The following is a 26,799-nucleotide window of genomic DNA, read 5'->3' on the forward strand; positions in this document are numbered from 1 at the left end:
CATAGCGTGGTGACAACACACGCCCGCACCCTCCCACACACACACACACACACACACACACACAGAGAGAGAGAGAGAGAGAGAGAGAGAGAGAGAGAGAGAGAGAGAGAGAGAGAGAGAGAGGACAAATGCGTTTGCATGTCTGACTCAGTTAGTGAATCGATTCCTCTTCCAGGTGGACCGAGCCAGACAGCAGCGATCACCCAACTGAAGAGTGCCTCTCCTGGGCTCGAAGAAACCGCAGACACTGGCAGGACTGGAGGAAACGGGAGGAGGGAGACGCCGGTTGACAGATTAAAGCCCTCTCTGTTTCTTTCTCTCTTTCTTTCGCTGTAGTCACATTGCTTCTGTGTAATTTGCTCCTCTCAATTACTTGTCCTTTCTCCTCTTCTTTTCTACACTGCTGCGGTCTGGAGGAAAGGCACGATTTAAAAGGACTTTTGCGTCTCTCTCTCTCTCTCTCTCTCTCTCTCTCTCTCTCTCTCTCTCTCTCTCTCTCTCTCTCTCTCTCTCTCTCTCTCTCTCTCTCTCTCTCTCTCTCTCTCTCTCTCTCTCTCTCTCCCTCTCTCTCCTTCTCTTTAAATGTAAGTGGAAGGTGGGATTGGGGGGAGTGAATTAGGGAGTGGGGATAAACCGTTGTGACCAGCTGGAGAGATGGGCAAATCCAACAGTAAACTAAAGCCTGAGGTAGTGGAAGAGCTGTGCAGAAAGACCTACTGTGAGTACTGCTATTTAGTCCTTTCTTTCATGTCTAGTGCCATTTTGTGCTGGTTAATTGCATGTTATTTCTACTTTTTACTCTGCCTTTTTTCTATCACTAATTTCAAGTGGAAACTACCCTGTTTTTGTGTTTACTTTGAAACCATCTTTTTTTAAAAATATAGGTATTGGTGGATCTGATGAAGTTGCATTTGGCTGAAGTATAAGCTTAATATAACTGAGCTGTATTCTGATACTGCACTATTGATTGTGTGTGTGTGTGTGTGTCAGGGGCGCCGCTAAGTTGGGGTGGGGGTTTCTAATGGCTCACACACTTTTGGGGCCCCAAGAGATCGATTTTATCAATGGAATGGGTGCGGTAGGGTGCACAACCTCATATTCTTTCATAGGGCCCAAAATTTCTAGCGGCGTCCCTGGTATAAGTGTGTGTTTTGTATGCATGTATGTCCTACCTGCCTGCTTATGAGCTATTATATTCATGTCTCTATAAATCGAACCGGATCATCATTTCATCTCTGGGGTCACTGATTTTCCTCTGTCACTAATCATATAATCATTAAGCGTGTTTTGACTGGCTTGCATCTCTGTTGTGAGAAGATAAGGTGCCTACATGAACAGCTGACAGCAACTCTCACGTCGAGTCAATAAGATGTGAGGCTAACTGAAAATTGCATTGCAACAATCCTTTCCTGAGGTGGAGAAAACATATTAGCTTTGTCATTATCACATCAACTGGCTTTGACTTGATTTAGATTACTGAAATGAGATGAGGCTTTTACACCTCGCTAATGCTGCATATTAATAATAGTGTGAAATAGTGAAGCAAATTTTAGAGGGGAAGGTATACCAGCGATGAAAATTATGACATAATTACAGTAAATCTACATGACTGGATTACCAAAAACTGTTTTTGTTTTGTTTTAGTGTAAAGTCACAGTTACACTACACCTTATGTTCAATTCATTTGCATTCATACACACTATCAAACAGAGAAGAGCGGAAACACAAGCACATGTGAAGAGGTTTTGTTTAATCTCGTCACACTATTGAGTGAACAGGATATTTTGTCGCGCACTAGGTCACGTTTTTTGTTTATCACAAATAATACGTTTCATGTCAAAATATACCATCCACTTCCTTGCAAACCTTCAGCTTTGATGTTTTTAATCTTTAAGTTAAGCCATTCAGCCTTGAACTTAAATGTTTATGAATGGAAGTCAATGAAGCTTGATGGATTTTTATCTGTGACCACACAAAGTTCAAGTCTGGTGAATTCCCATAGCACAAAGACATTTGACCAGTAGAGAATCTAAATGTCATAGATTGACCTCCTGGCTCAATACAAATTTCATAGCTGCATGAGTTTACATTGTTGCTGGAAAGTGTAGTAGATTGATATAAATTAATTTATTAAAACAAATTCCCTATAGTGTCCCGATATCCATATTTGTTCTTAATGTACTTGGCTTAAAGGGATAGTTCACTCAAAAATTTAAATTGTATCATCATCTACTATATTATCTTCTGTGGAACATAAAATATATTTTGATATTTTAGTTTTTTGGTCAATAGAATGGTAGTATTTGGTCAATATAGTCAGTTAATTTGATTACCAACAAAAATCTTCTTTTGTGTTTAGCAGAAGATAGAAAATCATACAGATTTAGGGTGAGTAAATTATGACAGAAGAATATCTAAGTTGAGATCAAAGTTGAGATAAGAGGGAATTATATAAGTTGATAAATGATGCATGTTATTAATTATAACAAACATATGTTCCCTTAATAGCCTACAGCAATACCAGTTATATCATTATTAGCAGTTAGTATGAAACAGTGGTGCTAAAGAAAAGTAATGACTCTCTAGGCCTACCATTTAACATCTTTAGTTTCCTAGGAAATTGTCATAGATCCACGTGGTACAGGTAGGCATCTTGGTTAACATTCTACCAAGTTCTCTAAACTTTTATGGAATTTAAGCACATTCCCAGCAGTAGTGAACCATGTTTAATGAGCATTGAGATTCAGAGGTTGGTTTTGTGCGCAACAGGGGGTAAAGCAGGGCTGTCAGGAAATAATTTCCTGCTCCTTCGCTGCAGGGTTAGATCAGTGTGGGAGCAGTGCACAAATCTAACAGGCTTTCAATGAGACCATGTCTGGAATAGAAGCCAAGCATCAAAGACTCATGTCAGTCACTATTCAAACAAAAAGTGTTTAATGCAGCAAGTGACCTGAACAGGGTGGGAAATTAACTTTTTTGCCCACCAGCCACAGTGGCTGCTGGATGCCCAATTTTACCAGCCACTTGTATTATCTACCAGCCACTTTTTCTGGAATTCAAATTTATGAATGAGAACTGTGACTTTGATAACATTGACGTCCATTACAAATATGTAATTCGTTTTATCCATTTAATCCACGGTATCGGCTCCTATCCTCGCGGCTGCTAAAACTATCGCTAAACTAAAAAAACGATAGCTATCTAGCCATCACAAAACACAACTTCAAGTTAGTAATTTACTTACTTGCACATCTAAACGTAGTCCCGAAAAGGTCTGCCCTTTTTGCCGATCGCATGGACGTTTCTGAATAGAAATGGTCATATTCATTATTGACTCTATTTTAAGGTTAGTTGTTCCTCTAATGAACAAATTGTTTGCATTTTCGGACGACGCATAGGTTCGACAGTAAGTACAGTGCATGGATTGTTCGACGGGAAGGTAGGCTAACCATTCCCTCGTTTTCCCTTCGTCATCAATGCGCCACTTGTTCGAAAAGTACCTTCACTTTTTATTTACTTCGCCCTCAATAGTTTGTACATTCATATACTGCTGACTCCGCGGCGGGCCTCTTAACACCGGGTATATGTCGCCACATTTTTTTAATTTTCCTTTCGTCTGTTAGGCTACCTCAGCTCAGCTATATGTGTCACGGTCCGTTCAGCGCCGTGTCCGTGCGCTGTGTCCGTGACGCACAGCGCTGAAAACCAATCAAATTAGTTACTCGACAAAAGTGCATTATTTTTACTTAGCAACAGCATTCTTTGACAAAAGATGTCCAATCCGTTACAAGGAATGTTTTAAAAAGTAACCGATAAAAATATGTTTTACAATCTACCCGCCACTGTGGCTGGTATACAAGGCAAAGTCACCCGCCACTTTGAAAAAGTACCAGCCATTGGCTGGTGGCAGGTGCTAATTTCCCACCCTGGACCTGAAGATGTTTTTTTTTCAGCATCATTTATTAATATCACATCACGGAATTCAAAGTGTGCTGAGGAAGATCTGGGTTGGTTTTACACTGTTCTTTGTGGTCTCTTTCCAGTTGTCCAGTGTTCATGGGCAGCTACCCCTCTGTGCCTCAGCCAGCCTTCTAAAATGAGCCGCTGAACAGGATGAGCTATAATCAAAGTCAATGTTAATTGATGTCTACATCTTATTTTCCTTCCTTAATCTTAGGTGATGCATTTATTAATACAACAACAGGATATAGGGTGGGACTTGATTTTGGAATTAGTTGGATGGTAAAAAGTGGCTGTAAAATACAAGAATTTGCTAAAACAATGGCTTAAATGCCATTGGGCTATCTGTGAATATTATCCAGTAGCCAAATGTGCTCTGATGATTTGCTTCCATTGAGTAATCCCAGGAATATGCAATAAAATGTTTTTAAAGTAAAAGAGTTTAAAGTCAGTATGAAATGGAATTGGATCTGTTTTCCAAATGCATGTTATTGATCTTATTGTTAAAGATTCATCCATACATTATTTGTTTTAGTTTTTTTGGTCATGACTTTTTACAGTGAATCGTCAGAATTCTCTGTTCTCTGACGTATGCTGGACTTCTCCAATCATTTACTTTATCTCGCCCTTTCTCAAAACCGACTGCAAGCTTGCAATTAGATCTGCATCCATCTAATCAAAAACTGATGGATAGAACCAAGTCCCTGCCCTTCATTTTTCTTTTTAGATAATCTGTTCTCTTGCATTTATGACACACAAAAGAAAAGAGCTGCCATGACTTGCTACATTGTGACTTATATGTTCATATGAACATATGCATATCTGCCTAAGCAGCAGCTTGTTTTCTCACTCAGCAGCATGTGTATACTGTATGGTTGTATTGTCGATTTCATCCATTAACCTGTGCAACTCTGCAGGCCAGGGTGAAAAGTTGCTTTACAAATGTATAGCAATAGTCTCTTTCAGCTGTTGCACAACTGTGCTCCAAACTCAAAATCTAAAGCGGCTGAGAAAAGCTGTGCAACTGGGCAGCTTTATTTGGCATTGGCTGTACAGCCTTATCTGGAAAAGATGTTTGTGCAGGGGAGGTCTCTGCACTTTTCTCATGTCTTATCTCATGCTTTGCTGGAGGATTATTTCATGTATGTTACATGTGCAGCAGCAGCATGTGCTCACAGCAATCTCTCTGAATGTATTAGCAAGTCTTGGTACTTGCTCTGCAGCAGCAGCAGCATAGCATATATTTTCCGCCAAGACCAAATACACTAATATTGCCATATCCATTATCATGCCAATCTCTCCAATAGTTGTCATTGACAGAATACCAGTTATTTGAGTATTAAGAGTGCTTGAAGCATTTAAATATTTGCTTTGCAGTAACAGCTTTATGTACATGCACAAAAACAAACAAGCAATCTATAATCAACCATTAGTCTTGTATCCTCTCTCTTCTCCCTCTCCTTCTCCTCTCAGATTGTTTTTCAGTTTTTTCTCTTTCAGCCTGGTTGCAGCTTGTCTCTTCTTGTTTTCTTTGAAAATGTCTACACTGTCTATTCCACTCACCTCTCAATCTTTGTTTCATTACCAATGGTTTCACATCAGCTATGTTCAGCTTCTCTCGTCCAGAAATGTAACCTTTGGGTTCTCTTGATTGATTCACTTATCTTGTAGACCAACAGCTGCCTGTTTCGCTTAACACATCCACAAGCTCTGTGTAATATCATAATATTTTACTCAGATTGTTTGTGTGTCATTAATTTACACACATTCTTTTTTTCATTCTGATCTATTTCATCTACAGTCACCATGACAATGAGCTGAATCCATTGTTCCATTTTAAAGAGTGCTAGTACGCCTTCCGGAGCGATAAGTAAATAGGATGATAAAGATAGGAAATGGGATGATAGATTTCCCCTCCTTGCTAGACTTAATTTCACCTGCTCTGCAAATGATCAAGCATTGTTTCCATTGGACTACATAAATCGACTTCTATTAGCCACTGATTCCGTCCTCTTCACAGATAGGGTGCACATTGTCCCAAATGTATTTTTATAGCATTAAGGCCTTTTCACAATAAGACAAATATTTAGTGTGAAAATTCAGTGCAAAAAACATTTCAGTTGGAAAGTTTTTTCCACACAAAAAAAGTCGCTTTTCCATCGTTCTGTGACAAAAATGAAATGAAACTGACCATCCAGTAAGATTTCTGCTTTTATTACATGCCAGAGCTGCTGCTGTTACATAAAAATATGACTTGGTGGCACTCATGGACGGACTACTAAGTGACAGTGATTAGAAGAGGAAATATCCAGACAGTCTATTGTCTCTGTACTCTTTTATTTGGTGTTGTTTAATAAACACCACAGAGAATACAATCATCTGAACTGCTGTTTGAAAACATGTAAATACTTTTTGACTTCCTTGAAAGTCGGGTGTCAAATATGAAAAGTTGCACAGCAATTGGTGTATTGAAGGAGTAACCAGGGTATTTCTGCTTTTCTATACATTTTTCAATGTGGAAGTAAGGGGTTTTCTGTGAATGTGCGAGACTTTCGATTTATTAGTCGCTTCAGGGAAATAATGAGAAGAATAACAAGCTGTTTTGTACAGCTAAAAATAACTGGAAGCGAATTAATCCGGAATCCAGACACATTAAAATTACAAATGGCTGCTCCCGTGCTTTCCTAAAAAAAAAAAAAGGTGTATAAGCTCCACCTATTGTCAGGGAGTAAATTTGCATTCAGCCAATCTTCTGTTTTTTGACACACTGACCTGAACAGACAAATCAAGTGCAAAAATTTGACCAAATTTTCATGTCAAACATTTGTGTTGGTGTGAACCTGGCCTTTTAGAGGCACATATGTGTCAGATGATTCCTTCATGGCCCCATGATGTGCCCTCTGTACATTGTGTACATGTGTATATTTGTGCGTCAAGGGAAGGCCTCTGAAGATCCAGAAAGAGACAGACAGGATAACCCAGCAGTGGTAATGCCGATCAGTCTCCTTCCCTGCCTTCACATCGAGTTTATGTCCACAAATAGGCTTAATCAAATAAAACAGTGGGTGGCCGAGGAGAGGCAATACAGCAGGCGCTATGTGGAGGGAGATTTACCAAGAGTCTGCTTCGCAGAATATGGCCCATACAGGCAGCCTGGCTGGGGATGTCCTCTGATTTACATGATTTCATGAGATGTTTTTATTAATGGATTGACTGAGTGAGTTCTTTAAGTGTATATTACTCGCTTTAGTCACAAATTGCAAGCCCAATGGCACTGATATCTTGAACTTAACCCCTTATTCCTTGTGCACTCTTTTGTTAGGAACCGGTGTCATAATTTTTGTTGGTGCTGCATCGAGGAGAGGAATGCATGCTGTTGTTTTATGGCAGCCTGTTTTGAAGGTATTGTGTTCATGATCTTTTGCAGCTTGGGATTTTGTAGGTTGGCCTGTTTTACTTCGACCTGGCACTGATTGGGTCTCTGTGGTGGGCTTGTAGCAGTTTGGAAGCTGTAGCAAAGGTTGGGCATTTTCTGTTTATTTTTACAAGTGACTGCAGGTGGAGCTGTCATCTTCTTAGAACTTCCATGGCACAGGAGAGTGGAAAAAAATGCTCATGACCAGAAGTTGCACGATCATGTTAAGACTGAATTGTTGTTGTTTTGCATTTCTGCTTTTCCATAGGAGTGGAATTGTTTTTATTAATTTAATTAATTTAAAAAAGTAATTCATTAATTTGCTTAATGGAGTATCTGGTATGTCAGAAGTGAGAAGGTAGGAATTTAAAGAGGAAATTAGTGAATATTTCTCAGGTCAGACCAGCCTTGAGCCTCAACTAATAAGGAGGATGTTGCAGATGTAACAGCCAACGTGTCACAGTTCGAGAAAGACCCAAAAGCGAAAGCTGGTTAACAGGTTTATTGGAAATAGAATAAATGTCAACACAAGCTGTCTGCCGATCACCGGCCGTCTTGGCGGACGCAGAACAGGATAACGAAACCCAAAGACCAGGCTGCAACCAGGCAGGATGATAGGCTCAGGTAGTTGCGGTCAAGAAGTGCACGCTGGAAATGACGAGTACAAACTCCACAAGGCAGCAACCGCAGCACAGACTGACAGGCTTGACTCAGGATAGCAGGTGAAATCTCTCTTCTGACATATACACACACACAGGACAAGAATAAACAGCAGTAATACTCAAAGATGATGCGCCTGCAACGGGCATGAACGAACAAACAATAAAACGACAAAGAGGGAGAAGATCACGAGATCTAAATAGCCAGAAAATCAGGGCAAAGGAGAACACTATCCTGAGTCAAGCCTGTCAGTCTGTGCTGCGGTTGCTGCCTAGTGGAGTTTGTACTCGTCATTTCCAGCGTGCTCTTCTTGACCGCAACTACCTGAGCCTTTCGTGTCTCACAATCTCTTAATTCTTATAACAAAATATGTATAACAAAAATGACCTTACAACAAAAGAACCATTTACTAAGAGCAGATGGGAGCAACAAATTATCAAAATAAATGAACTGATTGAATCCAGTGGTAATCTGGCTGTAGGGTTACAGGAGATTTTCTATTGTTTTTGAAAAAAGTCTCTTATGCTCATCAAGGCTGCATTTGTTTGATAAAAATACTGTAAAACAGTAATATTGTGAACTATTATTACAATTTAAATAACTGTTTTCCATTTCAATATTTTAAAGGTTACATGTTTGTGCATTGTACTTATATAGTCTAAGTTCTGAATGATATTAATTAACTACATGTACTTACAGAGTTAGTGTTAGTTACTTGTATGCATAATTTACTGTTATTACTATATTAAGTACGTAGTAACGTGCAACTGAGCCACCTTAAAATAAAGTGTTACCTTTTTAAAATGTAATTTTAAAAAGAGCTGATGTGCTGGCAAACTAGCTTAATTTTTAGCAGCCATTACTAAAATAAAAAAACATTTATTTGAAATAGTTATAAGTCTTTACTGTCACTTTTGAACAATTAAATACATCCTTGCTGACTAAAATAATTAATTTCTTTGACCCCAAACTTTTAAACGGTATTAAATGAAAAGAAAATGTATCAGTAAGCAAAAACAAAAAGATGCATGTTGCTTTACCGTAATAGTCCAGGTTAGCAGAATTATACAGTTTATGTTCAGAATTGGGACTGGTGTTTTGACATGTATATTGATTTCGTTTATGGCTCTTCTCAAGGTATATATGAACAAAAAAAAACACCTCAGAGTCAGTACCTTACATGCTGGTGTGTCTTGCAATCATTTGAGTTGACATATAAGACCTATAAATGGCTCTGACAGTGCATTGCCTCCCAAGGCACCGGATTGTTCATTATTCTTTGCCTGTCTCTGTCTTTTACTCTTGTCTTGCTCTTTACTGGTCTTCATTTGCTGCCATTGTCCATGATAGCTGACAGTGAGGGGGAGAGGCATTGTAGAATGAGTAGAATTGCCCTTCAGCGTGACGGGCAGATTAGATGAGATGTTTTGTCGTTTGTTATGGGCTGGGCTATTATGGTTTGTGAGGTTGCAGAGTATCTTATTAATTAAATTTTTGATGGAGAAGTATGTTTTTCTTCTGTTTTTTCTCTCTCTCTGTTGTTCTTTGTTGTAGCAGATGTATTGGATGGAGTCATGTTGGGTCATGAGCGCTGATGAGACACACCTGTGTTACCAAGTGCCCTCTACCCTCTCCTCTCCCTGTCCAGACATATTTTTGTCATACCCACTGGTTACATTTATTATCCTTTAGTAATGTAAATATTTCATTGCTTTATTTATTATATTTCAGCTAGAGCTATCCCTCCTCAAGGCCTGGTTGTGTCAGACTTTTTTCAACAATTCTTTTTCTCCTTATCCATACTTAAAGAAATGCTCATCCAATCTTAAATATCTTCATACAATTTATTTAATTCCCCATTTCCCTTTTTTCCCCCTCTCAACCTTTCGCTCTACATTGATGCACATCACTAATCTTGGTAACGACTGGTCCTTCCGAGAGCAGAGACTACATTACCCATACACCCTTGAGTTTTACAAGTGAAAAGAGCATGCGTCGCTTTTGCCGCTGTCAGTTGCTACGTTTACATGGACACAATCGGAATGAAATCAATACGATTGATTGTCTTGTATGCATTTGCAAGGAGGCATTAATCGTATTTTGTCTGTTTATTGAAGAGCCACATGGAACAACTGCACTCAGCTTGTTTACATCAGAATCAACTGTTTTACTCTGCTATTACTCTGACCTGTATTACTCCTGTGAGTCCCCCTAGTGGGCTGGAAATAACACCATAAGATAGGTAATTTACAATACCCTGACATGATGAATCCGAACAAGGTGTTTACATGAATGATAAATAAAGTAATCGGGTTGATGTGCGCGTTTATGTCACAAGTTTCCAATCGGATCTGATTTTTTGACGCACAAACTGCACGAATATACAGAGTTTCCCGCTGTCCGCGCATAAATATTCTCCTCAATTGGTTCTTTATTTGTTTTAAAAAGCAGACGTAATATTAATTCGTCTCTGGTCATAATTTAGAGGATATTAACCGTTTTGCCGTGCTGATCACGCAGTAAAAATGCCCCTCCCCGCGGCCAAAACCAGACGTCTGTGGTGGATGAGAATCCACAACAAGGACTAGTGGGACGTTGTCCTGCTTCACTTCACATACGCGCGAGTAAAATGAGAATTTTAGAATGACGGGAAACATATTAATATGACACTTTATTCAACAAGAAAAACAGCTAGTTCCACGCGTTATACGTCATTACGTTTATTTAACGTCATTGCACATGCGCAGTCCTTTCAGTTTCGGTTTTCAATCCGATGAAGTGTTTACATGTTCTCTCGATCGGATTACATAAGGGATAAACCACCCCTTTCAATCCGATCGAAATGTCATTCGGATCGAGCTCAATCGGATCGATTAGGGTGTTTACATGAGGGTTTTTTAGTCCGATCGAGCCGTACAATCCGATTATGAGTGTCCATGTGTCAACCATGGTGTCAACTCAACGTGGTCCGGAGAGGGTGTGTGAAACGGGTAAAGAAATGAACCATAGCAAGACTCATGTTTATGTTCTACTGTTCTATGGTTATTATGTTATTTTGTTTTATAATTTATTGTATGTACATTTTGTTCAAAATGTTTTAAATACCCTTTTGCACATTTTATTTATGTTCAGTAGCTCTTTCTAGCTCAAGCAAATCCACAATTAAATTATTTTTTATAAGGTCGTCTGTTGACTGCTGTATATAAAACCCCTTCAAGATTTCCATTACACGAGAGTAGATGTTAAAACTTCATGCTGATTTGTACTCGGCTTTCGCCAAGATAAGTACCAACTAAGACCTAGCTTTACAGTAACCTATGCTTCTCCATCCATTTACGCTTCTTTCCATCTGCTGACGTGAATCTCCTTCTGTCTGGTGTTAATACAGTGTATTGCGCGTCAGCACACACAATGGCTGCAACCACAGTGCGGTCTCCCCATAACAACCCTCTGGATTGAGTGAAGTAGGGAACATCTCTAGGGTCTTCAAGTGGGCACCTTCCGTCCTCAATGTTTCGTCGACTAGCCCACGACACCTCAAGAGGGCTCGACTGTGACTCTGGCGTCCCAGAGTCACCCCCCTCCGTCCCCCACTCAACTCAGCCCAGCTTACTGACCTCTACTCTTGCTGCTGAGACCTAACCACAATCTCTCCGCAACCCAACCATACGCGCCAACCCGTTTGACTAAGGCTGTCGAGCCCCACTGGTGCGTTAATATGCAGTTTCAGTGGCAACGGTTCCGTATGGCATACCACCTACCGCAAAACACAATATCTGCCCAACCACCCGTCATTCACGCAATATACACAGGAACGTAATGACTGTAAATGCTATACAACCTATACAAATAAACCAACAGACTCTTCAAGTTTTCTACGAAACCATAGCATGGCGGCCTGTACACAGCCAGCTAGAATCTTTCCGTCTCAACCACAGCCAGTTGCTGCTCCTTTCTGCTGCTTCAGATAAGTTCTTTACTGTGCGACGCAACTCTTGGCCACTGAATCCGACGTCTCTGAGGAACTGGGTTGTAGAGTTTGCCACAAAACCTCGACAACCCACTTCCACTGGATAAACCTGGACTCTCCATCCTCGCTGTTCTGCTTCAGTGGCCAGATGAGCATACCGCAGTTTCTTCCTCTCATATGCCTCATCTATCGCATCCTCCCATGGCACTGTTAACTCTATCAGTTGAACAATGCGTGCTGATCCAGACCACAAAACAATATCTGGTCGTAGGTTAGTGGTGGCAATCTCAGGTGGAAAAATAAGCCGTTGATCAAGATCAGCCAGCATCTTCCAGTCCCTAGCAGCTTCCAGTTGTCCTGGGCGAGAATTGGTGTTAGCACCTTTTCTTGGTGGTTGCTCGCCTGGGCGGAGGAATATTGTCTTCTGCGTGTAATGTTTTGCTAGAACAGGCGGCAACTTATTGGTCATACTACGCTTGCCTTCCAATGCTAAAGCCAAACATCGCAATACTTGGTCATGGCGCCAAGTAAACCGACCCTGGCTAAGAGCCACCTTACATCCTGTCAAAATGTGCCTTAATGTGGCAGGTGATGAACACAAAGGACAAGAGGGATCCTCTCCTACCCAGAGGTTTAGGTTCTGCGGTGATGGGAGAACATCATATGTTGACCTAATAAGGAAACTGATCCTACTCTCTTCCATTGACCAAAGGTCTTGCCAGCCCATTTTGCGTTGTCAATATAGTTGTTGTTACCCCAGGGGAGGAGGGGAGTCAGCAAAAAAATAAAAAATAATAATAATAGAGTACCGGAACCTCTTTTGGGCCACTTAAAGCACTGGATACAGCGAGATGCAAATGCCAAACACACCTGTCTTGTATAGCGCGTGTGTACAAAAAAGTTCAGATGAAATGCAACAATGTTTGAACGGCCTCTAAATTCACCTGATAAAAGTGCTAAACGAATAAATATAATGTATAACTCTCTCTTTTACCAAGCTCTCTTATTTAGCTCTCTCTGCGATGGCTCAGGGGCTGTCAAATGTAGTGACAGTATAGTGACAGGCCTGATGTTAGTTGTGTTGGCATGGCAGTCTGCCTCTAAGCTGTGAGAGACAGATATAGCAGTTCTCCTGTCAGGTTTCCACGTTTCCATGTCTCCATTCAGCTACTCCGCAGCAATATATTATCTACTAGAAATGCAATGCCAATAATTCACTCATTCCATGATCTGTCTGTCTGTCTTAAAGAAATTAATACTTTTATTCATTAAGGATGCATTAAATTGATCAAAACTGACATTTAAGACATTTACATTACAAATGATTTCTATTTCAAATGCTGTTCTTTGAAATTTCTATTCATTAAAGAATCCAAAAAAAGTAGTATGACTGATTTCATAAAAATGTTAAGCAGCCACTGTTTTTACATTGATAATGATAAGAAATGTTTCTTAAACACCAAATCCGCAATGCTATCACAGGATTAAAATATATTAAGATACAAAGCAGTTATTTTAAATTGAAATAATATTTCTCAATACTACTATTGTTACTGTATGTTTGATCAAAGAAATGCCTTGGTGAGCATAAAAGATTTATTTTAAAAAAAATTAAAAAATCATTCATACCCCATACTTTTGAACAGTAGTATATACATAGTTCAGTCATGAAACTAACCAACTGCTGGTTTGTTCTTTTAAAGCTGTGGCATTATCCAACCACATGTACTTTTTGAGCCCTGTAATATATTTTGTCGCCTGTGCGATTATGAAAACTTATTTTTAACCCCTCCTCTTCCCCAGCACCACCTGTAAAGATTTGCTACTGTTTTTTTTATATTCTTTCAGTAGCATGTCCTTTATGTATGTTATTTTAACTAAGCTGAACAAATTCTTGTATTTCCTCAACAGCAGCAGCGTATCAGATCTCGTCTGCCAGAATCAAGCATGTATATTCCATGCCCCGTGCCAATAAATGCTGGTTAAATAATTCACTCCGGGTTTATGAATTATTAAAGGCTTCACACCTCAAAACTTTTTTTTTGAAGCCTTCAAAATTAGGATATGCCAAACAATTCAAAGCTTGTCTTGACAAATGTTCTTTTTCTTGTTAAAAAATACACTTATCACAGTTCTACACATTTATTTAATCGAAAGTCATTTTTTCCCAACTTCCTTAAATTCAATTTAAATTCATTACAAATTCAATTTTAAATTCAATTTAAAGCATTACCCAGCACAAACCAGTCTAGACTTGCATGGAACGTTTTCACACTTTCATCTAGTTTCTGTAGTTTGAACAAAATCTTACTGTCTTCTGTACTCTTTCTTGTTTTTCAGTCACGGAGAAGGAAGTTCAGCAGTGGTAAGTGTGCTCTTTATGTCCTCTTTCTGTAAATATTCCTCTCTCGCACTTGTCCTCATCATGAGTTCTACTGAGAGATAAGCAGGAAACCAATCAATCATTTAAAACCTCAACAAAGATGTTATTTTCCAAATGTTTCAAGAATGTAACTTTCCATCCTCCTCCATTACTACCAATAGTGAACGGTATAGTTTTCTCATCCATACTGAGTGCATAGTTCTGACATGGACAGAAAATACTGTAGAGAACATCTGCTTTAGTAGATTAATATTAATTTGTGTGTTGTAGTTTCTTTGGACAGACTGCTTAATTTGCTTGTCAAGGGGTTCAATGACAAATAAGTGTCCATGATAAAGAAATGGGGGGGGGATTCATGTAAATACAATTTAAGTATTTTTATAAGTATAATAAGTATATTCTTATTAAGTAATAAGAATAAAATAATAAGATATTTTCCTTACACCTTAATGTGAATTTGCTTTCCATGTATTAATAATGAGTAATTAATTCATTTATTTTGATGTATTAATTATTTATTTATAGATGTCATTGTTTTGGGGGATTTGCACCACATGCCTGGTCATTAAAAGATCTTGAGAAGACTTATTGACCGTATTCATACCTGATTTGCCATATATGAATTACAAGTTTATGTTAATAGATAGGGGAAAAATATTACATACAAAAGACAAAATATAGACAAAATATTAATAGATAGGGGAAAAGAAATGGCACACATCAATGACCCATGGGGCACTTTCTGACAGCAAACAATAGCTGTACCTCTCTTTACTTATGTTGACTGGCTCATCTTGAAAATGTCTGCCACCAAGGAAGGGGATGTTGTTACCACATCATTGTAGATGTTCAGTGCCTTTTCAGAGCACAAATTCCCCATCAATTCTTAACTTAACTTCTAAAACCCCTCATGGCAGATGGGGAACGGATGACTCTAGGCAGGGTGCCCAGTAGGGAAAGAGAGAAGGATGAAGAGAGTGAAAGAGCAAGAAAAGAGAAATAAAATCATGGAACAAAGAAGTGAGACTAACAATCCATATAGAGGCAGTCAACGGTACGTAGAGTATTGGAAAATAGTTTTGATGACATTTACAAAGGTGGGCCAATCTTCTGTGACTGTTCAAAAAGCCTTGTATTTTTATGTGTTTATCTGTTAGAGCAAGCCAATAGACAACCTACCTTCACTTATTGTCTGATTCTTATACTCACAGATGATGTACTGCACTGTACTTTATACACTGGCATTTCACTGGGGACAGCTCTGTTAAAGACAGGCACTACTGTCTTGTGTTGAAAGCGTAAGCCCCTTGGAGCTCAGTCTAGTGCTGATCAGATCGCAAAGCAGCAAGCCTAGACATGCACACACACACACACACACACACACACACACACACACACACACACACACACACACACACACACACACACACACACACACACACACACACACACACACACACACACACACACTGTTGATTTCTCTGATGATATAGAAGTATGTTTGTTGATACCAGAAGTCGACTTGCCTTTGAGCTATCTCTATCGAGTCCTCAGAGGATCAGTAGATGAAGCCTTACAAAGGCAATTTCAGAGTATTCTAGGGGAGATGAATCAGACACACAATTTTTCTGTTCCCTTGTTTAGCAATACATATACTGTACAGCAGATTATAAAGTATAAACGCATTAAACTTTAGTTTACAAAGACGTGAAACTCACCGAGTGGTCTGGGGTGTTCACTGATATGCTCACGCAAAAATCGCTGCAAAATATGCTTTCCAACAGGTGTTTTACCATTCGTTGTAAAACTGTGGACCTATTTTTCCAATGCCTCACAACCGGAAATTCTTCCAAAAACTACGATAAAACCTGTTGGAAACCATCTTTTGCAGCGATTTTTGCGTGAGCATATCAGTGAACACCCCAAACCACTCTGTGAGTTTTACGTCTTTGTAAACTAAAGTTTAATGCGTTTATATGAATGATTGTTCCAGTGCACCTATGAAACCATTGTATAGGTGGGGGGGTGCTAACACAAAAACCTAAAATTCTCGGGACACCAGCATGTGTCGAAATTTTAATCTTAACCGTTCGATTTCATCAGAAACGATCTTAAAACAGGGCTTTACTTGTAAAACGCCGAACTTAACCTTTAAGTAAAGTGGCTGAATTGTGCTTTTTATAATCAAACTAGGAGTTACTGTCACATGGAGAGTTTTGTGGATTATAGCTACATTGTTGATTTTGTGTCTTTCCGATTAAATTAATAGTAGATATTTGAATCTAGGGAAGGATTCAGGGAAAATGTGAGTTAATTAGGGTTGGGATTTGAAAACGGATTACAAATCTGGAATCGGATACTTAAGCTCAGGAATTGGATACTTGTTATAAAATAAAAATTTCGATTCCTTTTATCTTATCGACACATCCAAACCGCGCACACAGAACATTTTTGACTTAAATCGACACACAATGAAAAGACAATTTTCTGTGAATACGTGTTTTTAAAAAGTGTTTGCATTTTACATGCTAAGTGTAGTATCAAATACCTATTTCCTAAAATGCAGAATCCAAACTGATGTTCCTGGAAATTAATTTGCAATTGAAGACTGACATGCACTGTAATGTCCTGGGCAACAATTTCACCCTTTGCCCCAAATTGCTCGGAAATGACCCCTAATGATAGTCCTCGGATTTTTCAGGGATCAATTAGCATACAGAAAATAAACTGCGCTGAAGCGTTTTTTCTGAAAATTACAGGATAGAGTGACAGAGGTTCAATTTGTCTTGAAATGCCCTGCCCACATGTTCTGTAACACTGCCTGCACTCTGTAACACTGCAATCAGTTTATCTTCACAAGGGGGAGATGTCTGTGTTTGTCCTTTGGGTTCATCCTTGCATAATGAAAGTCTCTCTTTTTTTCTTCTTTCTCTTTTCCTTCCTCCCCACTCTTCCTATCCTGTTTAATTTTTCCTGTCCGTTTGGCAGGTATAAGGGTTTTATTAAAGACTGCCCCAGTGGTCAGTTAGACGCAGCTGGCTTTCAGAAGATCTACAAGCAATTCTTCCCCTTCGGCGACCCCACCAAGTTTGCCACCTTTGTCTTCAACGTCTTTGACGAGAACAAGGTAACACAAGGCTGAAAAAAGGAAACATCAATAAGCACTGTTTTGATTTGTTATCTTCTTTACTGAGTCTAGTGGTAAAAATTATCGCCACTAGAATATCTCCCTGAAGAGATGTTTGACTGAACAGCAAAATAAAGTGTGTAAACACTCCATTCACTTTAATTTACTCAGTGACGGACATTTATGCATTTCCATTTTAGTTGCAGCTACGCAGCTTCCACAGATTTGCAGAATTGAGGGTTGTTGGTTTTTTTGTGGTAGAACAATTTGCTGTCTGAGTAAAATGATGATGCATTTAGGAGCTTTATAGAGAATATTACACACACCAAACAGAGTGTGACAGACAGACAGACAATACCCCTGTAGAGTATTCTCAGATGTTTCTATATTCTCAGTGGGACTGTGCGCTACAATCTTTAGACACACTTCAGAATCACTGTCAAAATGACATTTCCAATATGTGTAACCTTTTGTAAGCTGGTACTGAACACAGGCAACATAACAGCCTTCACTGCTGCTTCTGTATTTAACTGCAGTTTTTTGCTGTGTCACTCTGCAGTTGTTTGCCATCTATGGTGTCTCTTTCATCTCAGGTGTGAGTCTGCAACAAAGCTGTATAAAATCAACCTTTTTTCAGGCCACCTTTTTATATTTCACCTATCAGCTCGCATGCTGTCTTTCTGTTGTGTATCCACAGGATGGACGCATTGAGTTCTCAGAGTTTATTCAAGCTCTGTCTGTCACATCTAGAGGGACATTGGATGAAAAACTCCGATGTAAGACCAGAATTTCTTTATAAATCTCATAATGTCATCAGAACCTCAGTGCTTTCTTGTTTCTGCACCAGAGATGTGTTTATTTATCTGCAGAAGACTGTGAAGACTGAGTAACATTTCAGTGTCTTATAGTAAGACGGCTCTTACCCACTCTGAATGCACTACTAGATGATCTGAACAAGTCTGCCACTGCATTTTAATTTATCATCTTGTCTAATGAAAAGATGATCATGTCGAATTATCAATAGAAAAGTCTAACATTAGTTTACTGTTGTTCTCAGCTCTTTTGAAGATGTGGCAGCTAGAGAGACAGAGTTTTCTTAATCTGCTTGATTGTTATTGCTATCACAGGGGCCTTTAAACTTTACGATCTTGATAATGATGGCTACATAACCAGAGATGAGATGCTGAACATCGTAGATGCCATTTACCAGATGGTGGTGAGTCATATGCTTCTCACTGAACCGTAACTTTCTATTTCAACTGAGTAAATCAAAGTGCTTTCTTGGAAGGCCAACATGGTGTTTATTGTAAAGCCTAAACTCTAAAAATTGATTATGAGCATCTGATTGATAAAGAGACTGCAATGACTACCTTCGCAAATACTAGCTTCCAGGAAGCTTAAAGCTACAATATGTAATTTCTTTCGCTACTAGGGGTCGCTAACCTCTTAGAATAATAAAGGTAGGATGCGTTGATCAACGTAGGTTGATGACGCATAAGCAGAATTATGGAACTTGTCATGCTGATGGATCTAATAATGTTTATGGATGAGTGAATAAATTGATGTTTTTAACATGACTGTGGTATGAAGCAGGTCACGATTGTCAATGAGAGACAGATATCAGCGTGTAATTCTATGTGTTAGTTTGTCTGTATGAGACTAGCAGTAAGCTAGATCAGCATTAAAATAACACTGATCATATTATAACATTTCATCATGTTGAGCTATATAACATTGATTAGTTTTATGTACATTTGCTCACCTGTCTAATAACGTACTTTCAAGAGTGGCGTCTCTGTCAAGTCAAAGTTTCTCACGGACGTGGAGCTCTTGGCATCTCGGAAACGCCACGCTGATACCGATCCTCATTTTAGTTCTCCTTTTGTCCCGAAGTCTGCTTGCCATGGTCCATAATGTTTGAACGAAACAACAACAGTGTGACCGTACCGCTAGCGTAACACAGTTGTCCACGTCTGTCACCATGGTTACTATGGCAGTACGAGCAGAAACCAGGGATAACGCGGATATTACGTCATGGACAGGCGACAAGTGAACATGGACAAGCCATTATTTAAAATTGGAATTTCTCTGAAATTGAAAATCTTTGGGAACTTTTGGAATAGTACACAACTGCAGGAAATATATATCACACTGTTCAAGTGATTTTTGGATATTGTATTTCAAAAATCTTACATATTGTAGCTTTAATAGCATTGTGTGCTTTTTTGATCAAACAATATGTTTTCATGCTGTTCTCATCATATACATTTGGCAAAGAGGCCCAATCACCTGTGCTGTAAAACAAATCCCAGTTATTACAGTTACCATTCATTTCTATGAGGACATATGAAGATGAGATATTTTCAGTAGATTAGTAGTTTTTTTGAAAGTAAAATCAATTTTCTATCACATCAGTGGTGTGCAGTGGTCTGAAATGAGGTCCTCACATTTTTTTGTTTATATACTGTATGTATGCATGTATATATTATACATACAGTATAATGAACTGAAAGAACTGAGGGCTTAAATACACTGGTAGAGTAATCAATGTAAAACAGAACGGGTGCGGGAACTAATTAACAACCAGGGAAACTAATGATAACTGGGATCTCAGGCAAAACAGAACATAACAGAATATACATGTTACAACAATATAGTTTTTCAGATGAACTAATAATTAACAGTACTTTTAAAACATGTATTAAGTAGTATTTTCATAAATTACCATTAGTAAATAAATAAAAATCTTGTTCATTGATAGTTCATTTTATCAAATACATAAAATAATGTTATTGAACCTTACTGTAAAATTCAATTTACATACAGTAGACCACTGCATTTTAAATTTGGCCATGTATTGTGTTTTGTCTTTGAATGCTAATGAATTTACATAAGTCGCCATATTTTAACTTCTGAAGTCGCTTACATTGCTTTTTCCCCCTTCAACTCGATCTAATACACGCAGTTAGCTTATATTTATTGCCATTTTCTTTTTTATCAGTTGGCTGACAAATTTTTTATATATCTATATAAACAAATATACTGTAGAGTTGTCATTATTTTCCACATAAAGAGATGAATAGGTAACATGTTTCTGACTGAGGTTGTTTTTTATCCTGCTGTGAAAGGCCAGGTGTCCCAGGAGTTCACATCTTGTTTATGTCTTGCAGGGGAACACAGTGGAGTTACCTGAGGAGGAAAACACACCAGAGAAAAGAGTCGACCGCATCTTTGCTATGATGGATAAGGTTAATGCTGTATATTATTGTCTTCCACTTCCTTATTTCTCCCATGCGCAACATTACTTGTAGAAATAGTTGTCTATTTAAAAAATAAACATCGAAAATGTTCTGCATTTATAGTGAATTGCACTCTATGATCAGTCATTGTTTAACAATCCAATCCCATGACTTCCTACGACTAAGTATTCATAGCTATAGGTTCAATACAATGGCTTACTTTTGCTGTGATTGACAGGAGAGCTGTCCGTTGTCAGGCACTAGAAACACAGAAGGCACACCACATGAAAGATGCAAAATTGAAGCACTAGAGGCTCTCAGAAAGCTTCGATAAAAGATCCTTTGAAAGAAACACGGAGCTCTTGAGAGAAAAAAGAGATTTGAATACATTATTTAAAAAATGTCTCTACCTGATTCCCTGCATATGTTCTGCCACCAACTGTAAGCATTAATAATTAACTAGTATTTGTGATGTGAAAACAATGATGTGACTTAAGACTAACTGTCTTTTATCAACAGAATGCAGATGGGATGCTGACTCTGCAGGAATTTCAGGAGGGCTCCAAGGGGGACCCCTCTATTGTACAGGCACTCTCCCTTTATGATGGCCTGGTGTAGGCGGCCCATCTCAAAGTGGCAATCAGTGAGTGCCATTTCACATTTTCCCAAATGCTGATAACAGCAATTTGCCAGCCTGCTGACTACAATGAAATTCATAAATGAACACATCAGTGTTATTTTTACATTATTTATTAGGGGCCAAGCTCTGAAAGTGCGTAGGCACCTATTAAATTCGTTGGCGTTCTTATTATTCTTCTTCTTCCGTTTCTTCTTCTACTTCCACTCTGGAAGTCTGTGGCGGCCCACAGAACCGCTTAAAAAGTTATGAAAGTAATGAAATTTGGCACACTGATAGAGGACAGTCTAAACTGTCACCATAGCAAATTTGGAGTCTCCAACTCAATCCTCTAGCGCCACCAACTGCCCAAAGTTGCACTCATGTTTATGCTAATAATTTTTTAACCGTAAGGGCTAGTAACAAAACTCCATTTAGAATTTTCTGAAAAACCTACAATTTTCACTCAAATTGAACCAAATAATTTTCAGACCATGCCAACAAAAAGTTATGGAATTCAAGATGATTTGTCAAACCGTTCTCGAATACCGCGCAACACACAAGGCACTTGCAAAAACAGACGCAAGGCTTTATCTCTGCAACGCTTTATTGTATTCAGACCAAACTTGGTACATGTCATCACAAGCAGTGTCACCTACTGGTCCAGAGATATGAAAAATTTATATTTTTGTTTATAACATGATATATGCAGAATCGAATTAAATCAAATTGTCCCATATTGGCTATTTTGAATTTTGTACTAAAATGCTGTTTTTTATGAACCCATGAACGTATCATTACAAAACTTGGTGTGGATCATCGGCACAATGCTCTGAAAGAGTCTGAGAAGTTTCGGACCAGCGCCACCTTGTGGTAAAAGAAATATTTCCATGCTTTTAACTTTGGATGTGATTGACTGGATTTTCACGGGAGTCATCTCCTTACATTCCTGAATCCTAGCTGATTCCAACGATACCAAACATGCTAGGTTTTGCATCATGGTTAGTGGAACGTTGTGATTTAGTGCTTAAAAAACTTTTGCGAATATCTTCGAAACCATTAGACCGATCGAGACGAAACCACCGTAGGAAATTCGGAAACATAGGTCGCTAGCTATATGTCAACGCCCAAATGTCAACACACTGATAGTAAGTGGTAAAAAATTGAATCAAAGTCAGGTGTGTGTTATTTTTTGTGTGTTCATTCATTCAGTGGTGCTCTGTATTAATGGCACCCCTGGTAAATATGATCAAAAATGGCTGTAAAAAATAAATGTTTATCCTTCTGATCTTTCATTACATTTTTTTGCAAAAATCTAACCTTTCATTGTAGTAAAGTAATTGAAAGTGGGGGGTAAATCACATTATGAAAAAAATGCTTTTCTCCAAAACACGCTGGCCATAATTATTGGATCCCTGTTATACTTTTTGCAACCTAATTTGCCAAGATAACAGCTCTGAGTTTTCTTCTATAATGCCTGATGAGTTTGGAGAACAACTGACAAGAGATCAGAGACCATTCCTTCATACAGAATCTCTCCAGATCCTTCAGATTCCCAGATTTATGTTGGTGCTTCTTCTCTTCAGTTCACCCCACTCATTTTCTATAGGGTTCAGTTTAGGGGACTGGGACGGTCATGGCAGAAGCTTCATTTTTTGCTCAGTTACCCATTTTTGTATCGATTTTGATGTTTGTTTTGGACCGTTGTCATGATGGAAGATCCAACCACGGCCTATTATAAGATTTCTAACAGAGGCAGTCAGGTTTTGATTTTTATCTGTTGGTATTTGCTAGAATCCATAATACCATGTGTCTGAACAAGATGTCCAGGACCTCCAGCAAAAAATAGCCCCACAACATATAAAATCCAGCAGTATATTTAACCGTAGGCATGGGGTACTTTTTTATCTATGTTTGCACCAAACACATCTGGTGGGTTTGCTGCCAAAAAGCCCTTTTTTAGTTTCATTTGACCATAGAATCCAGTCCCTTTTGAAGTTCCAGTCGTGTCTGAGAACTGAATATGCTGGAGTTTGTTTTTGGATGAGCGAGGAGGATTTTTCTTGAAACCCTCCCAAACAACATGTGGTGATGTAGGGGTTGTTTGATATATTTTTTTAGGTTTTCTGACCCCCAAGATTCAAGTAATCTGTGCAATTCTCCATCTGTGATCCTTGAAGAGTCTTTGGCCACTCAAACTTTCCTCCTCACCGTGCATTAAGACAATATAGACACACGTCCTCTTCCTGGCAGATTCGTAACATCTTTAGTTGATTGTAACTTCTTAGTTATTGCCCTGATGGTCAAAATGGGCTATTTTCTTACAGCCACTTTCTATTTTGTAATGCTCAACAATCTTTTGATGCACATCAGAACAATATTCTTTGGTTTTACACATTGTGATGGATGATGAAGGGAATTTGGCCTTTGTGTTTCCTCATATTTAAACTCCTGTGAAACAAGAAGTCACAGCTAGACAATTTTAATGTTCCTAGTCACCCTGGTGTGCTAAAAAAAAAAAAGGTCAATTTTAATGGAAATATACTTCAGACTTATTTTACTCATAAAAAATTCCAGGGGTGCCAATAATTGTGGCTACGTGTTTTGTAGAAAAACATTTATTTCATAATGTGACCCCCCCCCCCCCCCCCCCCCCCACCTTCAATTCTTTTAGTTCAATGAAAGATTAGATTTTTGCTTATTTTGTGAATCATCAAAGGGATAAACAATGCAGATTTATTTTTGATCATATTTACCAGGGTTGCCATTAATTCTGACCACCACTGTATTAATGTCTATAATTCCTAAACAAAATGAGATATGTTCACTAAATTTCACACGCTTATGTATGGGCTCACTCTGAGGACACACAACAAACGGTGGAACTGTAATAGAACAAAACAAGGATATTGCCATTAATTACAATATAATATCAGGATATTAAATGCTACACTTTACGAATGCATTGGTGTACCATTACGAAACTCGGTATGTGTCTTCGGCACCATGCCCTGAAAGTACTCAAAATGTTTTGGGGCAGCACCACCTTTTAGTCAAAAGTTATAATTAAATTTTCAAAAATGCTAATAAATTGTGAATAAATAAGCCTATTGCAATGAAACTGGTCTTAATAGATCTCTTGGGTCACGCCGAGAACACAGATACCAAGTTTGCCATATTTGGCCAAACTTTCTGTCCGCCATCTTGATTTTCATTCAATACCTACCTACTTTTTCGAACTCCTCCTAGACCGTTTCTCCTCCTAGACCGTCTTCACCAAAATCGAATCGTATCATCTCCAGACTGTTTTCATATAAGTTCCTATAGCGTTTTCATATAGCAAAGTTGAGGTATGATGCCAAAATGACTACTCAGGCTTTATCTCTGCAATGCATTGGCAAATTGACACCAAACTTTGTATGTGTCATTGTCACCTCACTCTGGCCACATCACATCAATTTCGTAACAGTGAAAGGGATAGTGATACACCATTCATTAATATTATTAGTTATATGATTTTCAGCAATTTTGCCTTAAATCATCTTTAAATGTCTTTAATTTGCTCAATGTTTCAAGTTGGTCTGACACTCCCAGCCATGTTGGCATGTCTTATCGTTTTCTTTGCGCTTGGCTCTGATAATTGCTGCTTGCAGCTATATTTTACTATAGTATTTATTAATGTTTTAATTAGCTTTTATTTTTATATTTTCAGTTTTAATTAAAATTATAGTTTAAGTAATTTTTATGTGCTTTTTCATTTTTTATATATATTTATACCGCTTTAATACATTTATATCTTAGTTTAGTTGCCAAGACAACTTTTTCAATTTTAGTTTTTTTTTCAGTTTCATTTTTTCATTCTATACTTATTTTATTTCAGCTTTATTTAAAATACTGAAAATTATTTCTAATAGATTTAGTTTTAGCTGAAAATAACAACACCCATCTTTAAAGTTCTTACTCTTCAGTGCAAACTGAAACAAATAAACTTAGCAAAGGGAAAAATTGTACTGTAGAATATTAAGCCTGATCGACTCTCTGCCTTTTTTCATATTTTGACGGAACGACGTCAAAGCCTTCGACCATTGCAACCGCTTGAAAGCACTAATTAAATGAATGGTAATTTTTGAAATGTATAAATCATTTACCCACTCTGTGTAAATGTAAAGTTTCTGTCTTTCATTCCTATTTAGATAATCAATACAATAAATGTACATCATTCTGCTGGCACTGTGGAGGAAAGCTGACCTATCACCAATCCCTTTGGCCTGCCAACCCGAAGGTGCATTGTGGGTGCTGCTCTTGAGAGAGGATCAGCTGTCAATCACTCATCTCCGCTGTCACTGGAAAACAAAAAGCCACTCAAGACAATGTGAACCCTTCCAGAACTCATTTGGGAAGAATGATGTACAGTAAAAGAACCAATGAGGTCTGATGGGTTCAGTGCCCTTTTTGTAAAGACAAGGAGACTTTGAGAGTGTCCACATCAGTGTTATTAAATGTATAACTCAAATATCCTTAACACCAATGAATGAGTTCCTTATATTGCTGTGGTCTTTGTCATTAGTGATAGGGTGGACCTAGCTGGATTTTAGTCTAGCCTTCACTACTACATGAAGAACGAAGATGAAGTTGCACTGCTCCACAGAGCTTCAGCTAGCACTGGCATTGAATAACATGCTTTCAGTCAAATTTATTTACAAGACCTGTCTATGTAAATCCGCAAACTTCAACAATAAACAAAATTGAATCATTAGTCCTTATGAAACTCTGACAGCTTTATGAAATTCTGACAGCCATGATGTATTATATTGAACCTGTATCTACTGCCATGCTTGACCCACAGGCAGTCTCTGTACACCTTGTGATGTAGAATGCAACTTTTCTACAGTATTGCATATGACTGTTGTGATGGTGTGGGCATACATGCGATGCATTCAACACAGGCAAACATGCTCTTTTCAGACAGCTTAGCTTGTTTGAAAGAATGAGATTCATGTTGTACAATAGCATATATAGCATTCAGCAGCACTACACATTCCCACAGATTTCGGAGGTCTGTACAGTGTTGGTATATTTAGATTTCAGGTAATGTTGAAATGAACAATGAAATGAACAACCCTCATGTATTTGTTTTAAGCTTAACATTTCATCTTTCTAATATGGTCATCTGGAAATATTTCCTGCTCTCCACTTACAAAATGCACTGCTGAGTTTGTTGTAATGTCACAGAGACACTGCAGTAGATGAAATATTATGGTTATAGAGTCATGTAAATGAAATATAATGTTAATGGGTCTCTTTAAATAAACATTTTTAAGAAAATATCTTGTTCTATGGGAAGTTATTTCACCTAAATATTGCATGTTAGATAATAATCACAACAATGTCATGTTTTAAAATGACAGTCTTTGTTTATCTTTAACTCA

The 26,799-nt window shown here is 38.3% G+C and overlaps 1 protein-coding gene across 2 annotated transcripts; it reads left to right on the forward strand.

The window, feature by feature from the left end:
- Nucleotides 1–153: 153 nt before the first annotated feature.
- On the forward strand, nucleotides 154–26,695 carry ncs1a (neuronal calcium sensor 1a). 2 transcript variants are annotated; one of them, XM_077240621.1, is made up of 9 exons: nucleotides 154–351; nucleotides 590–718; nucleotides 14,346–14,370; nucleotides 17,377–17,515; nucleotides 18,213–18,291; nucleotides 18,643–18,731; nucleotides 20,686–20,763; nucleotides 21,274–21,397; nucleotides 25,564–26,695. In XM_077240621.1, the coding sequence occupies exons 2-8, from the start codon at nucleotides 655–657 to the stop codon at nucleotides 21,370–21,372; spliced, it is 573 nt and encodes a 190-aa protein (XP_077096736.1). In that variant the 5' UTR covers nucleotides 154–351; nucleotides 590–654; the 3' UTR covers nucleotides 21,373–21,397; nucleotides 25,564–26,695. The 2 variants fall into 2 exon arrangements, with proteins under 2 accessions (XP_077096736.1, XP_077096735.1); XM_077240620.1 differs by having other exon boundaries at nucleotides 154–718.
- The last annotated feature ends 104 nt before the right edge of the window (nucleotides 26,696–26,799 follow it).

The sequence above is a fragment of the Siphateles boraxobius genome, unplaced genomic scaffold (genome assembly GCF_051911475.1).
Source record: "Siphateles boraxobius isolate OS27281-9 unplaced genomic scaffold, OSU_SipBor_1 24, whole genome shotgun sequence".
Classification (NCBI taxonomy): Eukaryota; Metazoa; Chordata; class Actinopteri; order Cypriniformes; family Leuciscidae; genus Siphateles; species Siphateles boraxobius.

Bases quoted from the DNA above. Each gene is read 5' to 3' on its own strand.
- ncs1a (XM_077240620.1), top strand. From the start codon at position 655: ATGGGCAAATCCAACAGTAAACTAAAGCCTGAGGTAGTGGAAGAGCTG. The intron at 18,292-18,642 runs GTAAGACCAGAA...TTGCTATCACAG, and splicing joins ATTGGATGAAAAACTCCGAT to GGGCCTTTAAACTTTACGAT. The intron at 18,732-20,685 runs GTGAGTCATATG...TATGTCTTGCAG, and splicing joins ATGCCATTTACCAGATGGTG to GGGAACACAGTGGAGTTACC.